At 36.4% G+C, this 18,865-nt stretch overlaps 1 protein-coding gene across 2 annotated transcripts in view; it reads left to right on the forward strand.

Annotated features, from left to right (window-relative positions):
- The first annotated feature begins 651 nt into the window (after positions 1-651).
- IMMT (inner membrane mitochondrial protein) overlaps positions 652-18,865 on the forward strand; it is a 43,447-nt gene continuing 25,233 nt past the window's right edge. Inside the window, exons 1-9 of one of the 2 annotated variants that reach the window (XM_081971598.1) lie at positions 652-809; positions 4,442-4,515; positions 6,124-6,313; positions 6,840-6,963; positions 8,981-9,103; positions 11,422-11,526; positions 13,183-13,319; positions 15,429-15,532; positions 17,195-17,330. In XM_081971598.1, coding sequence (XP_081827724.1) covers positions 768-809; positions 4,442-4,515; positions 6,124-6,313; positions 6,840-6,963; positions 8,981-9,103; positions 11,422-11,526; positions 13,183-13,319; positions 15,429-15,532; positions 17,195-17,330 — 1,035 coding nt within the window. In that variant the 5' untranslated portion in view covers positions 652-767. The remainder of the gene's footprint in view (positions 810-4,441; positions 4,516-6,123; positions 6,314-6,839; positions 6,964-8,980; positions 9,104-11,421; positions 11,527-13,182; positions 13,320-15,428; positions 15,533-17,194; positions 17,331-18,865) is intronic. The other variant, XM_081971599.1, reaches the window with a different exon arrangement.

The following is an 18,865-nucleotide window of genomic DNA, read 5'->3' on the forward strand; positions in this document are numbered from 1 at the left end:
TGAAAAGAATAGGCAAAGGGGAAAGCAATAGCATTTTAAGGGGTTCAGACAACTAAGTTGAACAAAACATGTTCCTATCTGAAACACGTGGAGTGGTATACTTTTATCTTTTAACAAAGGTTGACAGTCTAGTGTTTTATGTTAAGCCTGAACATAATTAAATTTTTGATTTTTTTTATAACTTCCATGAAAATGATGCGGTACAGGCTTCCATGACTTCCATGAAAATGTTGTGGTACAGTATGTTTAGAATAAACATCATTCCAATACAACATTGTTCCACGTTTTATTTTTTGCTTCCCTCCTTTATTAACAGCACACTTTGCAAGGCTATTGACATCGACAGATCATTCTTTCATTCGAACAATTTAAACATGAAAAATTAAAACTGATTTATTTATATAATTTTTTTTTAATTTGAAAGAACGTAACACACGAAATCTTCTTCCATATCCCCCTCCCCACCCCCAAAAAACCAGCCATGGCGCCAAAACCATTCTCCGAGCCCAAGGCGACTCATTCTGCGCTTCTTAGTACGCGTGGCTGATGACGTTTTGTATTCCAATTGACCGCCATGACAGTCTCTGTAAGATAGAGGGAGGCATATTTGCATATTCGCCGTTTAGCCCATTTTGATTGGTAAACCCAAACTCCTCCCTCCTCGTTAACGTGCCCTGGGCGCTTGTCACTGCGGGGGCAGGCAGGCGGTGGCTCGCGACTCTGCTTTTTTATTTTTAAAGCTTCGGCGGTCGTTTTTCGGCATCATCATGTTGCGGGTCTGCCAGCGCGTGGCTACCACAGCGGCTCAGGTGAGCAATGCGAGAGAGAGAGAGAGCTGTTGCCTCCGGCGCTCCTCCGATTCCAGTTTTCAGCCTTTTTGTCACGGGCGCCCGCTTCTCATTAACGAATTGGCCGGAGAAACGGGTGAGGCCTCTTGATTCCAGCGCGGCTTAACCGCGGCCGTGAGGAAAAAGCGTGAAAATGTGGGAACTCCTTGGTCGCCTCCCTGTTGCAGGAGATCGGGCGATCAGGAAAATACGGTGGGTCGCGCGCGGCTCGTTCGCGTGGCGTTCGCTTAAATGAAGTCTCCGCTTCCCATCAGGCAGTGCGGGCTGGCGCCCCTTTTTTCAGGGGAGGCGGCTCTGACATTTCTTGCTCCCTCGGCTTGCGGTTACTACTGCTTTTGTGACAGCCTTAATAAGAAAGTTGAGAGCCTCAAGTGCCGACCGGACCCGATCACAAATTTCGTTGCCTGCTAGGTGGTGGGCCAGGGCCTACGGGGTTGGCAGGCTCCTTGGGTCACCTCTAATTCGGAGCACGGCCTTGTAACTCCTGGAAGCTCTTCGGTATTTCAAGGACCTCCTCTACTGTATTGTCGTGTGTTGTCGTGAGGCAGCTGAACCACATCCAGCCATCCATGCTAGTCACAGTCTTTGTGGGCCCAGTCTTTGTGACAACATAGAAAACATGACCTTGCTTGAAAAGTAATTTATTAAAATTACGTATTGCTCTCAGTATTTGCTTTTTAGGAAGAGAAAGACTATGTAATGTGGAGGATCTGTTCCTTCATGTAAAGGTGTGAAACAGGTACAGGTGATTTTAGTGCATTCCACCCATACTTTTGAAGAAACAATTCGATTTAGCATATTCCACAACTTTATTCTAGTACTAAAAACATCCAATGCACTAGTTTAGTTTATTCTAATATTCTGTTTAGTGCAAAATAAGCCTTTATGGTATTACTGTTTTTCTTTTTAAATTTAGAATATCTTAAAATTCTAATCAATTGTATCTTTGGAGAGCAGAAACATGCAACACACTCTAGTCCCCTAGAATAGCCCCATTGTGAGATAGATGACTCCTTGCCACATGATTGGATAATCAAGTGCTTAGAAATAACAGTACAAACATCAGAAGTTTTGTGCAAAGATCGATGGCACAATGGAAGATACGGTTGCTGTTCAGTGGTGATAGAATGGGAGAGGTTAATATCAAGAGAGGAATTTTCCAAGGAGACTCGCTTTTGTTTGTCATTGCACTGATTCCTCTGTGAACAGTGCTGACTAACTTGGGCCATAGCTAGCAAACAAAAACATCTGCCAGGCTATTTACATAGATAATTTGAAGCTATTTAGGAAAAACACCATCAGAAATAGAATCATCATTTAATACTGTCCATACACATAGCTTAAATATTGCAATGGAGTTTAAACTGGACTAATGTGTCATGCTTATCATCAAATGAGGAAACATAGTGAAAACTAAAGGAATCAAGATGAACTATGGAAATATCATTAAGAGTCTGAATAAAGACAGTCATTGTAAATACCTGAGTGTCCTTAAATATTGACAGCATCTAGCACACTGAAGTCATGAAAAAGATTAGAAGTGAATACATCGAGAGTGAAGAAGATCCTAAAGTCAAAACTCAAGGGGCTCAGTGGAGGAAACACCATCAAAGCAATCAAGATTTGAGCAATTCCAGTCATTAAATACATCTCTGGAATAGTGGACTGGACTCAAGCAGAACTAAGGGTCCTAGATATGAAGACCAGAAAATAAAGGCAATGAATCATGAGTAATGTTGATAGACTTTACTTACTGAGGAAAATGGGAGGCCATGCAATGTTGGAAGTCCATCAGGTAGTTGAAGAAGAAGAAATGGCATTGGAAGAATATTTGAAGGACAGTGAAGATGATTCACTGAAGCTAGTACAAGGAAGTCTTACTGAATACTGGAGAGACCAAAATGCCTTACAGGAAGGACCAAATGAAGAATAGAAAGGAGACTGAGAAGACAAAACATTACATAGCCAATACATAAAAAATAGCATAGAAAATAGATAATAAAAATACCTGGCAATGCCTAAGAGCAAGAAAGTTGAAGAAAAAGAAACAGGCTAATTCTAGTTGCACAAAATCAAGCCTTAAGGACAATACAAAGCCACATTTGAGAAGACAGCAACAAATAGCAGTGCCATCTCTTCAAAGAATGTGAAGAAACAGCAGACCACCTGGTTAGCTGTTGCAAAAAGATCACACAGACTTATGTCAAGCAATGGCATGACAAAGTAGCAACAATGATATTTCAAAATCCGCAAGAAATATCATTTGCCTGCAAGCAAGAACTGATAGAATCATAAAATAGAGAAGATCATAGAAAACGAAGAAGCTAAATTGTTCTGGGACCTTAGAATCCAAACAGACAGGCACTTGTCACATGAAATGTTACAACTGAGTGCATTAAAAAGATATTCATTAACTGAACATTCTCTGTTTCCACCTTAAAGCATTGTAAGCACTATCAGTAGATTTTTGTTCGAATTCTAGAAATGAATATTCACATCAGATTTCTAATGCCATTGTCAATGTATACATGTGAGAGTCTTTTCTAGCATTTAATTTTCTTCAAGAATAAAAAATGTTGATTGAACATTTAATCATACTACACATGGGTGTCAAACTTGCAGTGTCACGTGGTCACGTGACATTGCAATGGTTTCTCCCTTTGCAGAGCTAGAATGGGCGTGGCCTGCACGTGACACATCTGACCTGCAGGCCATCAGTTTGACACCCTTGGACTAGAGTTTCCTAACATAAATCTGCTTTGTTATACAAAATGACAAAAGAGTGAATGAACTTTTTTCATTTTTTAAAAGATAGCTTAAATTTAAACATTAAAAAATGATCCCAGTTATTTAAATTGTATCATTCTGCTTTAAAATGATCTTAAAAATTTGAGAACTAGTTTGATTTTTAATATCATGATGTTATAAACATGATAATAATTGATAGTAGCCTAGTTGCTGTATTTTGGGACAGGCTTGGGAAAACTAGAATATACTAACACAGATTGTGTTGTAGTACTTTAAATGAATATAAGCAAGGCATTAAAAAGATAATAACAACCAGCTGTCAAAGAAATTTCTGAATCTGGGATGGAAATTATAGTTCTTGATCTGATGTCTTAATCAGATTAAGTTCTTGCTCTCATAGAAATAGCACTTAGATTTATATACCACTTCACGGTGCTTTACAGCCCTCTCTAAGCGGTTTGCAGAGTCAGCATATTGCCTCCAATAATCTGTGTCCTCATTTTACTCACCTCAGAAGGATGGAAGGCTGAGTCAACCTTGAGCCTGGTGAGATTCGAACAGCCAAATTGCAGGCAGCTGACAGTCAGCAGAAATAGCCCACAGTACTGCATTCTAACCACTGCGCCACCACGGCTCATAGCTACCCTAGCAACATTTTCCAGGTCATACTATCAAACTATCATATATAATCTTCACAGAAGTTAAACTAAGGTGGGCAGAAGTCAATAAATAGATAGTTATTTGAAAGACTGCTGTAATAACAATATTAAAGATTAGTAAAACATGAGATAAATGAAATGAATTTGAATTGTATCATTATTCATAGCATATTGTATTTTTTTTAGAATTGTCTTTGTAGTAAAAGTTCACTCCGTTCTTCACGGCTGTCTCGTGGATATGCCTCATCTAGAGAACCTGGGTATGTAGATTCGTAAAAGGGTTTTTAAAATTAATTCTCAATAGAGATGATATGAGGGTTAGGGTTAGGGTTCTTCCTCTAAGTATACTGTACAATTGTTATGCTAGCTGGGAGATCTAGGGTATTTTTCTTGATACAGCAATGCTTTGGATACACATTTTTCTGTATCTTCCTTTATTGAATGCAAAAAATAAAAACACAGTTACAAAACAAATAATAAGACAAACTAACTAAAATAAATATTATCATCCTTCCAACATTATTATATATCTTCTGGAAAAACCAATCTTCACATTTCATATATGCATAGTTCTTGCTTAAGAACTGGTCATTTTATAACCATTTGAAGTTACGATAACAAGATAATGAGTGTTTTATTTTAATACATAGCATAATTCTGTTCTTGTTACTACCTTTTTCGTAAAGATTTATTTACCTTCAGGTAATTTTGTGAAATATAATTTAGAAGAAATAAAATTAGAAACTAATGGATGTTTTTTGTAATAACAAGTTTTCTGCCATATTCTTATTTTTCCATTTAATGATTATTTTCACTTAAAGGAGGTGGGTGCTAGTGAGTGTTCCCATACAAGGGTATTTATATTTAGTGTCATATTGATGCTCTTTGAATACTTTAATACAAAGGAACTTCTGATAGAAAAGTTACAAGAACTTACTTTAGAAGAACCAGTGAAACAACAGTCAATCATTTTTTAGGAATACAGGTAGTTCTCAACTAATAACCATAATTGAGCAGAGAATTATAGCTGTAAGTCGTTATCATTAAGTGGGTCACTCTGACCAGGCCCAATTTTATGACATTTTTGCAGTGGTTGTTAAGCAAACATTGTGGTCATGGGGAATCCAATATACCCATTGAGCACTTTTTCCCGTAAACTAGAAATAAACATTGAAAACCAGCAAAAAATATTGAAAAGTATGGTAAGATAACTAAAAAATGTTGTAAACAGCCATCAAAAGGCAGCTTGTTGCCAGTACCCAAAATGCAATCTCATGACCACAGGATAATACTGCCATTGTAACCTTGAAATTGCGTTTTAAGTACTTTTGGGGGAGGGGATCTGTCATAACTTTGAATGGTTGCTAACCAACCCATTATTAAATCAAGGGCCAGTTGTACTCATAAATTATGTTTGGGAAAACTCTGTTCACAGCTTGCCTGTTATGTGTTTAAAGTTGAGAAAGGGAAAAATCCTACTTTACCTTGAATTTGATTAATGTTGCAAAGAGCAATTGTGCTGTCCTGAAGAAGAAGCTGCTTTGAGAAGTTTCTGACAGATGTTCCCAAGCAGATTTTTTTCTTCAAATCTAACCTTAGTTATAATACAATGTTATAATACATTGGATAATATTTTATATGTTATTGAGAATAGCATTTATGTCATGATTTATAGGAGTTTGAAATTTCTCTCATTTGCATGCAAAGATATATGATGCTGATACTTACATGCTTTTTAGTTAAGGCTTTTTGATGGTTAACAAGAAGTTAGCCTAGGAAGAGTGTAAGGCTCTCTAACATATATCTGATATGTTCTGTTTTTTTTAAAAAAATACGTGTCTAAAAGGCTTTTTTTCTTGTTTTAACAGTGTCTCTGCAGGGAAAATAATTGGTGCCAGTGTTTTGTTTGTTGGTGGAGGAATAGGTGGAACTATTTTATATGCAAATTATGATCCACGCTTCCGAGAAAATGTAGAGAAGACAATCCCTTATTCCAGTGATTTGTTTGAAATAGTTTTGGGTCCTCTTCCTTCTAATATTTCAACACCAAAGAAACCAGTAAGTGTTTTTTTTCTGAAGTAATATATGCTTTGTTTCCCCAATTTTTAGAATTTGGAATGTAATTTTATATATTATATATATATGCTGGTTTTGTTGTATTCGGATCTTTTCCCGTGTAAGGTGTGTGTGTGTGTGTGTGTGTGTGTGTGTGTGTGTGTGTGTGTGTAATTCAAGAAGCTTCTTTAGGATATAACTTCTTTTATAGAATGTATAAAGGTTATCTCAAAAAGATTATTTGATTTTAAGAATCCCCTTTAATGAAGTTCTGTTGAAGTTTTGATACTGTTCTTTGTTAGCTTTAGCTTGTCTCAATTTTAGCGTTCAGTTTTTATCCTCGAAAATGAAATTCTTTCTTTGTGAACTTTATTTCATAGCTAAAATGAAATTCATAATGAAGTTATGTCATGTTACTAAAAACTGAGAAAGCAAGAAGAATTTTCTTTTTCTCTCAGTAGGAATGAAGCACAATTTAAAAAATTAAAATTAGCCTACTAACTAATAGAACTAAATATTTTTCCCACAGATACAGTCAGCTCCACTAAATATATCTTCTGTAGCAGAAGTAAAGAAAGAATCTAAACAAGCAGTTATGAGATCTTCAAAGAGCAAAACGGATACTACATCAACTACTACTGAAGAAAAAGAAGGTAAAAACAGACTATTGCCCTAAAATCCCACTATGCAGCAGTGTCCTATTTATGAAAAATTCAATGTTTGAAACTAGCTGTTGTTTTAAACTAGCTCTAATCTATTTTTCTTTTGAGAGTATAAACACCTGTGTGTCCTTTTATATTCAGTGCTTGCTGATAACATCTGTTGAAATGCGCTTTGAAATATTTTATGTATAAAATTATTAAAATGTTAACAGCATTATGTAACAAATATAAGAATTACAAATGTTCAGAAAATTATTTATGAATAGATAGTCAAAGAACAAATTAAAAGGGAAATACCTAGAAATTGTTTAGACTAATTAAATAAATTAAGGAATATATGTAATAGATTGAATAAATTTAATTAAATAAGATAAAGTATTTTATATGTATATACAAAGAATAAGAAACTAAATAGTATTGGGAATCTTTTTGGATTCCCAAATATCTAGGCAATTCTTACAGCAGTTGCCATAAAAGAAAATTTAGAAATATCAGTAGAGATACCTGCTAATATGAAGTGTATAGTTTGGCACTCAAACTAGCAGTAATCCTTATACTCAACAAAAAAGGGAGAGCATATTAGAATCAGTTTTCAATATTGAAATAAGGGAAAGTACAAGACAACATGAATTACTGATTTAACTATTTCTGAGCATATGCAGTTGTGATCTCATTGGGAAATATTTTTAAACTGGCCTTCCACATGTTTGTTAGTAGGTCATTAAATCTTGCTAATCTGAATATGGTACTTTTCAGCATGATAGAGAAAGCTTCTTAAAATAATTAGTAAAACAAAAGGATTGAGATAAAGTTATTTAAGATAGTTTGGAACATTAGATAAACCAGTTTGTTAATCAAGGTCTAAAACATTTTGCTTTATTTTAGAAATAGCTTTTTCCAAACTAGTTGTCATTGGTAATTAGGCTAGTAGGCCATAATTTCCTATTGCTTTTTACAGGAAGAGTTGAATTTTTCTCTAAGAACAAGTAGGACTAGAGATCTGCTTCCAAAATTTAGTCGCAATCAATTTCTCAGGTAGTAGCCTCACATACAAAATGGTCATTAGAAGAATCTCTAGTTTAAGTTAAAATAAAACATTAAAATGAATTGATAAGCATGGGACATGATATTTTTATAAACACAGAATGGAGTAAAATTAGATTACCATAGCTCTATAAAATTTAATTGCTGTTGAAAAAAGAGTATTACCTATATCTATCTGATTATTACTTTTGAATCCTTTATGCGCAAAGTAAAGATTTGCCTGTTTTTTTTACTTCCATATGGAAAAAGTCTGAAATGCGAAATCTTGGTCTTTAAAGCACTTTCTTTGTTCTATTTATATGCTATTTAAATGGCAATTGGAATATTAAGGAAAAGACTGCCTTTGCATTTCATAATTTGTTTCAAGGTTTCCGCACTGACAGAACTTCTTTTCTGCCTCAAATTTTGCTTCCAAAGTCCAGCTTGCAGGAAAGAAAGAGAGGAGTGGAGTTTTTGTACATGTTTACAGCACCAATCATTCAATTAGTTCATTGTGATCACAGGTCATAACAATATGATATAGAGTACAAAAAAATGAAATTAGAAAAAGAAGAAAAAGAAAGATCAACAACTCCAAAAAGCGTATAAAAAATTAAGTTTGAGAACCAGTTTGGTGTAGTGGTTAAGTTAGGGTTAGACTCAGCCCAACCCACCTCATAGGATTTTTCTTGTCAAGAAACTAGGAAGAGGCAAGAGTGTTATGTATGTTCACCTCCTTGAGTTACTTATAAAATGATATGGATGGATGGATGGATGGAGAGAGAGAGAGAGAGAGAGAGAGAGAGAGAGAGAGAGAAAGAGAGAGAGAGAAGAAAACAAAGTTAAGATAAAAATCAGTTCTATTTAAAAGAAAGTTTTGTAAAGATAGTGATCTGGCTATTAACTATTGGATCACATCCCCGAGAAGATAGTTCAGTCATTCAGCGTCCAATCCTTTAAGTCTATGTATCATCAATATTTACAGCAGGCTCAGAAGTCGCTCACATAATCTCAGCAACAGGTGACGCATTGTCAGTACCAGCTCCAGGAATGCAGCAGGAGGAGGAATGCAACAAAAGTCACGTTCAGCAAAAACCTCCTGACTTAGGTATCTTTTGTTTATCTGCAAAATTCTGAAACAAATATAACTATGGAAATTCAGAACTAGACCCATTATATGTGGATTTTAACTATCAAGATTCTTGCCATCTTTTTGAGCAAGAATTCCTCGGTTGATATATGACTTGTTTAATATTCTGAAGGTTTTGTATAACCTCTTTTAATGTTTTGTTACTGATTGTGCTTGCTTTCTTGAGATGCTTAGTGAAGTGAAGATTAATAACTTTGTCCCACATCTAAGATATCAATTGGTTTAAGAGGATTAATTTTCATGACAGGCAGAGATAGATTTTTTTTTCTCCCCAAAAGTTAGGTGCGTCTTATAATCCGGAGCATTTTATAGTCCGAAAAATACTGTATCTACATTTACTTACCTCTAAATGTTTTCCATAATTGTTATCAATTAACCAAACTTTTTAAAAAAGCTTTCAGCTGGGAATTGCATGTTACTAAACAGTCTTTTTCAACTGTCAATGTCACTCCCTTGTTTCAAATCTGTTGTTGCTCTATATAGGAGATAAGAAAGTTCTTCAAAGCAGAATAAGGAAATAGAGAGAGGAGCAAGGAATATATTTTCTGGATATTTTGATCCAAAATTAAAAGAAAGATTGAGAAAGATAAGCTCCAAACGTTATGCAAATTGGTAAAATACAAGATCCCTGCAGTGAATGTCCAATAAAAATGTAAATCAAATAAAAAAGCTTTTAGTATCCAGGAACACCCTGTGATTTTTCTACAAAAAATCAGGAATTAATGAAAACAGCCGAATAAATCAAGGGAAAAAAAGCAAAAAGAACAAATTAAAATTTAGCATGGGGTTGAAATAAAGCAGCATTCAACCAGCCAGTTTTAAAGATAAAAACCAAAGCAAAACAAAAGTAAAGTTAAAACCCAGGCTTGCTTACAAGAATGGTCTGCTCAGAGGAAAAGACGATTGAAAGACTAGTAACCTCCTGACTACTCTTACAGGGAATAGCTGGTCTACTGGTCAGCAGCCATTTTGGAAAGGAGCTCACTATTGGGTTTATTGTTCAGTTTACAGTTGAAGGGTTGAAAACAAAACCTCAATAAAATATCCTAGGGTTTTTGGGGGGAAAACATTAGCAATAAAATACAAAGTTGAGAAAATAAAAACTATAAATATTGCTCTTATAAAGTTTTTTTTTTATTTTTATTTCTGATAGACTATTTTTCTTGATAATGGTTGCCTCATCCTTTTTATTTACTCCTTTAGAAGAACTTAACATGAATGTGACTTGAAATTCTCCCTCTCTCTCTCTCTCTCTCCTTTTGTAACTATTTTTAAATCTCTCTTTAGTGAAATCTTATTGAAAAAGAAATTCTTCTATGTAATTTGGTAAAAATTCAGGGTATCTGTGTCACAGTATTTAGATATCATGACGGAATAGATTTAAGATGTACTTTGATATATTTCTCCCACTACATCTTGGATGTGTACTTTCTTAACTTAATGAATGTCTTCTATGAAAATAGACTATAATAAGAAAATCAGCTTCAATACCAATTAGAAAGAATACCATTTACTATTTTATATAGATAAACAATTGTTCAATTGCAGATAGTATGTAGGTAGGATCTTTACTTGAGGTTACTTCATCGATTTCCTCTGACCGTACCAAATTTTTAGTCCAAGGTTCGAAAAAGGAATACATTGATAGATTATGGTAGTATTCATAAAGGTTTTTGTGATCTGCTGCTACTACTAACTTTCATACTAATCTAAAATATGTGGTTATCAGGATTTTGCTTTTTTTCTGTTACCTGTTTTTAGTATGTTTTCTTAGATAACGTTTACATTTTGTAAGGCTTTCCCCTCAGGCAGCCATAATCTCCACTTTCAAATTGTGCATCTGTGTTATCAGTTTTGGAGTTGAAGGTACAAACAGTTTCATTTTGGCACTAGTGACTAGCTGATCAAACTGATCAATTGATTGAGATATTTCAATCCTTGCTATGAAAACACAGGCCTGAATTTTATTTTAGAACTAGAAGATCCATCAAAAAAGCAATGTGGATCTCAGTTGTTCATGCTATAATTTCAAGATTTATGTCTAATGTATTTGTTAATGCTATTTGAATGACTGAAGGCATAATTCAGTCATCAAACACTCATTCCTAATTGGTTTAAGACAAAGTATTGGGAGGACATTTAATATACTTGCAAAATACTTTTCAAGCACACAGGCCATTATAGAAATCTAACACACAAGTCACTTTCTTAAAAATAAAGTGTGCTTAATCTTGGTTTTCCTTTCAGTATTTGTGCTTAAAAATATCTATACCTAGGTAAAGGACATCGTCATGGTGATACTGTTGTAAAAGAAAGGCCACCTGAAGAGGTTGCAGCTCGTCTAGCACAACAAGAAAAAGAAGAACAAGATAGAATTAAGGGTATGTGGGTAGATATTATGGATGATTTTATACAACTTCAAAAACATGATTTTAATTTCAGTAGCTCTAAAATAAATTTTAATGGAATTGTTGATTTTTACCCCCTGAAAAGATAATTAATTTATGTAGTTCATATTCATTTAATAACATTTAAAGATATTCTGATTAAAAATAGATTTATGGATTATTTTAATATACATTTTATTTGGTTTAATTTGTATTGCTTCTTATGAGGTGGCAAGTTGTGTGCCAAAACATGATTTGGAACCATTGACTAGTATGTAGGAGTACTCCATAAATACAAAGCCATGATGAGTGAATCTGGAACTTTAGTGCTTTAATGTACCATATTTTTCGGAGTATAGGACGCATCTTTTTGCCTCAAAAAGGAGGATGAAAATCTGGGTGCATCTTATACACTGAATGCAGCATTTTTGCTTCCCAAAGCCCCGCTCCTTCACCAAAATGACCGTGCGTAGCCTTATGGAGACTTTTAGAGAGCTCCTGGGGGCTGGGGGGGGGCAGAAATGAGTGAAAAATGGCCCATTTTTTTGCCCCTCCCCCAGCCTCCAGCAACACTCTATAAGCTTCCTTAAAGGCTATGCATGCAATTTGTTTCACAAAAAATGGGCCCGTTTTCAAGAAAAACTGGAATTTTTTGCTCGTTTTTGACCCCCCTCCCCCAGAAGCATTCTGTAAGCCCCCTAAAGGCTATTCATGCCTTTTTTAAAAAAAATAACCGGGCCCGTTTTCATGAAAAACGGGCCGTTTTTTGGGAGGTTTGCAGAGTGCAAAAACCTTTTCTCCCCCTTTTTTGGAAAGCTGTATAGTTAGAGTGGTTGATGAGAATTACATTGATCAAGTGCTATGCCAGCAGAAACAAAGTCTTAGGTGCTGCAGATTGTCAGCGATATTCTTCTCCAGCATATGGATAAATACACCTGGAAACATCTCCCTACCTATCTACTCTCTCTCCCTATCTACCTACTGTATTTCCCCCCCTCTCTATCTACCTACCTACGTACTTTCCCTACCTACCTACTGTATGTCTCTCCCTCTCTCTCTTCCTCTCTCTCCCTCTGTCTACATACTTACCTACCTAACTACTCTCTCTCTCCCCCTACCTATCTACTGTATTTCTCTCCTGTATTTCTCTCTCTCTCTTTATTTCTCACTGTCTATCCCTCTACCTACCTACCTACTCTCTCTCTCCCTAGCTACCTACTGTATTTCTCTCTCTCTCTCTCTCTCTCTCTCTCTCTCTCTCTCTCTCTCAAACTACCTAACTACTCACTCTCCCTACCTACCTACTGTATTTCTCTCTCTCTCTCTATCCCTCTATCTACCTACCTACTTTTTGAAAAAATTGCCTCTTCAAAACCTTGGTGTGTCTTATACGCCGAAAAATACATTAAGTCAGAATGGCAGACAGCCAATTTTAAATATCTAAATCTGGTTTCTGGTCTTCACTTGTCTTCAAATATTTAACCACACTGCCAGTTTTGCATTTCATGAAAAATTATAATCAAAGGCCAGATCTTTTTTTTTTTTTAATTTTAAGAGGACCATGAAAAAACATATTAACTAAACCGGAAGATTAAATTAGCTATGTAAGGTTAATGATCAATAAAATGTTTTTTGCCTTTGCCTTTCTAGCCCTTGCAGCATCCTTGCAAAGCGCTTTGAGTAACACTGCTCGTGTCACTTTGCAAGCAGTTACTCTCCAAGAAGCTGCTGTCCAGGCAGTCAATCTTCATGCTCAAAAACTGAAAGAAGCTATGGATAACTCTGAGGTGCACATATTTTATATTTATTATATATTACATTTTTGTAAGTTTTGTTCAATGTTTTTAATCACTAAGGAAAGGTTGCTAAATGTGTCACGCATCTTTAGAGACCAAAACCAATACAGAGGTGTGATGTAAGTTATTCAACCGAACAGTAGTCCTCACAAACAATAATTGGGACCAGAAACTCCACTGCTAACAATATAGTCATAAGACACAATATCACTTGACTTCCTGCTGACTTTGCCATTCATTTGTTGGAAGCTGGCAGTGAAAGTCACAATAGTGATCACAGAATCATTGGACATTGCAACCATTATAATTGCTAGCCGATTGCCAGGCACTCAAATTGTGATCACAGATACGGGAATGATGTGACCTCTCTTAAGTATCCCTCATTCAGCGCCATTGTAACTTTGAATGGTGGCTGAATGCATGGACATTAAATGAAGATTATCTAATAATAATAATAATAAATATTTATTTCTTAGCCGCACCCTCTCCCGCAGGACTCGGGGCGGCGTACAATGAAACATATGAAATAAATATGTGGACAAAACAAACATATAACAGAGACATATACCGAGACACACACAAGGAGAAGGTCGGCTGATAAATAAAAACAATTAAAATACAGTATTTAAAAACCCCTAGATAATTAAATATAATTAAAATACCCAGTTAAAAACCCGTCAGGAGCGATATGGTTAGATCAAAGTTCAAAGTTGAGCCAGGCCAGCTGCTTGGAATAGGTGGGTCTTAAGCTTAATACGAAAGGAGCGGAGGTCAGAGGTATTCCTAATATCCGGAGGGAGGTCATTCCACAGGGCTGGGCCCGCCACAGAGAAGGCTCTACTCCTAGGCGCCGCCCCCCGACACTGTCTAGTGGACGGCACCTGGAGGAGGCCCTCTCTGTGCGAGCGAATTGGTCGCAGGGATGTATGGGGCAGAATACGATCCCGCAATATCTGTAATATTATTCACTTATGAAACTTGAGTTGATGTTATAGCTTTTTGTTGGAACAGACGACAATACTAGGGGAACATTGTAAAAAAAGGAAAAGGCAATTAGATAAAATCTATTCAGTGGCACTTCAATAATTGCTCACAACAATGCAAAGTGTAACTAAGGAAAAGGGAATCTTTTGTGTAAAACATCACAGACTTCTGATTGGACTACACCTGTCAGAATCAGATCAGCATACTCTAGGATTCTCTAGAATGTTCCATTCTTGTAATATTTGATTTTGTATATATTTAATTGAAAGTGTAATGTTCTGGTTTAGAAAGGGTGTTTTCCTATTAGAGGGATGAAAACTTAATAGATGGTTTTGCACTTAATTAGTTTAGTGCCTATTCAAAGTGAAAGTGGCACTGAAAAAAGTAAATTATGACTGGTCATTACATATGTCAGTTGCCACATCCCTATGGTGATATGATCTAAATTTGGGTTCTTGGCAACTAGAATGTATTTATGACTGTTGCAGCATCACCGAGTCGTGTAATCACCATTTGCAACCTTCTGAATTGGTTTCCGGCAAACAGAGTCTATGGGGAAGTTGGTTTTACTTAACAACTTCAGTGAATCTCTTAACAGCTCTTACAAAAAAAGGTTAAAAATGAGCACAACTCATTTAACAATCACCTTGCTTAGCAATTCTGGTCCCAATTGTGCCTGGGAAAAGCAACATACTGATGTGCTTTTTTTCATTTAGCATGACTAAATGCTCAGTATCAAAGTACTCTTATGCATCGTTTTCAGTGTTGTGCTCTGAAGATATATTTTGAACCAAGACAGTGCAAATTTGTTGATTAGGGGCTGTCTGATTTGAAAGAAAAGCCACTTTTTCAAAGTTAGCTAGCTCATTTGTATGCCTACTAAAAGGTAGGAGGAAGAACATCTACAAAGCTTTAGATAATATGTGCCACTGATGTGGTAAAGCAGAGTACAGTAGAGTAGAGTTAGAACAGACCAGAATAGAATACTTTATTGGCCAAGTATGATTGGACACACAAGGAATTTGTCCAATACTGAATAATAAAAATGATAATTAATGAATAAATGAAAATGATAATAATAATGAAAATGATTGGGTATCTTGAATATTTTGCTAGGTTACAAGTGAGAAAAAGGCAGTTCAGTGGCGAACTTTGGAGGAAGCATTGAAGGATCGTAGAAAAGCTGTGGATGAAGCTGCAGATATTCTATTAAAGGCTAAGTGAGTTTTCTAGTTTTTATATTTAAAAAATGTTTAAAATGTTTGTACTATAAAAATAACAATTGTAGAGCTTTTGTGTTAGATTTTAGTTTCAGTAGTCAGTAACTGAGTTTATACAATGAACTGAACGAAAGTTTATTTGGATTGGAGTTGGAGTGTTAAATTCCCAGCTGTTTTGATTTCTAAACTATTTATAGCTTAAAGGATAACTCCAGGCAGTGTTGCTTCCACAAAAAATACGGTTAAGCAAACTCTGGGATGATGTTACAGGTAAACTCTAATCAGTGACTGGAATCAATAATTTAAGTTTTTCCATTGAAATTATATTATTTAATTATATACGGGTTAGGAGTGCAATACCTCTTAAAGACAATTATTGGGACTGGAATTTCTGTCACTAAACAATGCAGTTATAAAGCAAGATGTCACTTGATTGCATTCCATAGTGACAGCAATGTTAGTAGTCTGTTACCATCATTAAGTGAAAATTGCAGATTGCTAGGTGAGGACCTCTTTGCAACTTCCTGCTGGTTTCCAAAAAGTACATTCCATGGGGACACCATCAGGATGTTGCAAATTTGAGGCAATGCAAATAGGTTGATGAGTAGGTAAACGGCTGCTCTTGGATCAGGTGTGACCAGTGACTGCTAATGTGCTGCAAGTGCACAGCAGTCTGGGAATGACTGCTGCTAGTCTTGGAAGGCTGCACAATGGCTGGTGAGGTGTAACACAAGCATTTGCTAGGCTACGTGTGACTGCTGCTGGGTTTGGGAGATTTACTGAAGTGACTTACTACGTTTCCTGTTGACTTCCCCCTTGACTTTACTCATAGGAAGCCACCAAGGTGGGTCACAAATGGCAATCACATAACTGTGGGATGCTGCAGCTGTCACCGCACAAGCACCCAGATCATAATCATGTGATCGTAGGTATATGGATAACTAGTCCTTTAAAGACCAGTTGTAAATGGAACTTATGCATTCAGAACCACCATAATATCGAATGGTCACTGAAAGAGTGGTCTGAGAACTACCTGTCAATAATGCTCAATGAACCTCATTTAAAAGGAATTTATTATTTAATTTTTTAAAAGTTCATGCTACCTTATTTGACAAGATCTTTATTCCCATATGAGATTTTATTTATAAGGCTTTTATTCAGCCTAAAAACATTTATTTATTAATTGAAGCAAATTTATATGGCTTCTCCTCACAATCTCATGTGACTATGAGCAGTATACAGCAAATTCAGTTAAAAACAAATATAAATAACTATAAAAACAATAAAAAACTAAAAAACAAGATTTCAGGAAAATTGGCAATATTCTATAGATTGCAACCATCTCACAGACTGACTTTTTGGGATCCCTAAGATTGCTGGAAAAACGTTTTAAGGAACTTTCCAGAGACTGGTAGAGATGAGGCTTACTTCACTTTAGAGGAACGTGCATATACATATGTAAATATTGTAATGTTCATTTTATTAAACATTTTTACATCTTAGCATCTATGATATTGTGTGAACTTGTGTCAGCTGCCTAAAAAAGTTAACAACTCCTGCTTTATAGATAATGCACATAGCAGGACAGATTTGATTTTCATCTTTTTTTTTTTGCTTGAACATACAATGAATGCTGGTATATTTGATGGATTCTGGTTTCAGAGAAGAAATAGAAAAAATGAAAGGTGTAATTGATAATGCCAAGAAATCTCGTATACCTGGAGTCAAACCTCACATACAGGGCATAGAAGAGAACCTTCATCGTATGATCACTGACTTGGACAATGTAGTCAAAAAGGTAAACTCATACAAAATTGGGTTTTATAGGTTTTCACTGATGCTATGGATATTTCAGTGAACTTCAATACTGAAAATTAATCTATTTGTTAATATCTTAGAAATAAGTTAATATATTGTCCCATAATAAGCCACAATACATTTAATAAATAAATATTTTGCTGAGAAGTACATTAAATGGAAACTAAATTCAGTTTTTCCCTTTTTTCATTTTTTAAATTTTTTTAGTGAATTATTGGATAATTACTGTTGCCTTTGCATTTTTCTATGTTATTAGTATCTTATCTCTATTTTGTATATTTCTAACTAAGGAGTTTTAAAATTCTTTTTAAAGTAAGTCAGAGGTTAAGAGAGTTAGAACCTAGGACAAGATCTGGGAACATATGAAAGATTGCTGTTTCTTCAAAAGGAAAAAAGTCGAATTGCTTAACTATAATTGGTGCTATTTGAATGATTGCCTGTGTAGATACATAGTCGTTTCTATGCACACAGAACTGCCTAGAACAGTGGTTCTCAACCTTCCTAATGCCGCGACCCTTTAATACAGTTCCTCCTGTTATGGTGACTCCCAACCATAAAATTATTTTCATTGCTACTATGTAACACCGGGAGCCACAAAACCTGGGTGGGTGTGACCAACTCAACATCACTCCCACCCAGTTACATGACATCCCCCCCGCCCCAGACATGCCTACCAAGGTTTATGGCTCAGTGTTTTCTGTGGGAATAGGGTCTCTCTCTCTTCTCTCCCTTCCCTCTCATTTCTGTTTTTCTCTATTTTTCCTCTCCTTTCCCTTCTTCCTTCCTTTGCGCAAGGAGAGCCCTGTGCAGCTCAGGAGAACTGGAGCTCTTCCCTCCCTGCACCCAACCAGCTGCTGCTCCCTATTCCCCTCCTTCCTAAGCCAACATGTAGGGGACCGTGGCTCACGCTGACCTGAGTCTGGCGCTGAGGAGTCTCCTGCGCTGTGTATTCAGTTACTCACCTCATTGCGCAGTGGCAACAGCGGGAGGAGAGTCGTCGTTCCTCCGCCTTGATCCTGGCCCAGGTGGGTATTTTGCTTGTGTGCACCGCAAGAGATGAGCACAAGAAAAGGGCTGGAGCTCTTCCCGACACTGAGTTGCCTGCGATGGACGCGAATCGCAAAGCAGATCGAGGCTCGTGCCATTTTGGGGGCGGAGAGGCAGATTGCGCGATTGGATCAGCAGGGAGCCGCAGGAGAGGGCCAAAGCCTATTAAGACTGTTACCCATGCGAAGCATGGGAACAGTCTTAATAGGAATCTCAGCATACAAGCATCCCACGTTCCTTTATTTATTTTCTCCGCCTTGTTTTACACTCAGAAATGGTACCTCTTGGCTTCCGTAGCTCTGCCTATCACCTCCATCACTCAGAGCGAGCTGCTTCCCAGCGTCCTCTGTGCTGCACGCGTCTCTCTTTTCTCCTCCTCGCCTCATTCCGGCTCCTACTTTCCCACCACCCACCCCACAAAAGCACATTGTCGGCCAGTAGTTATGTCCTTTAGGATTTTTGGCCTGC

Source organism: Natrix helvetica, assembly GCF_964273705.1.
Source record: "Natrix helvetica genome assembly, chromosome: Z".
In the NCBI taxonomy this organism is placed as follows: domain Eukaryota; kingdom Metazoa; phylum Chordata; class Lepidosauria; order Squamata; family Natricidae; genus Natrix; species Natrix helvetica.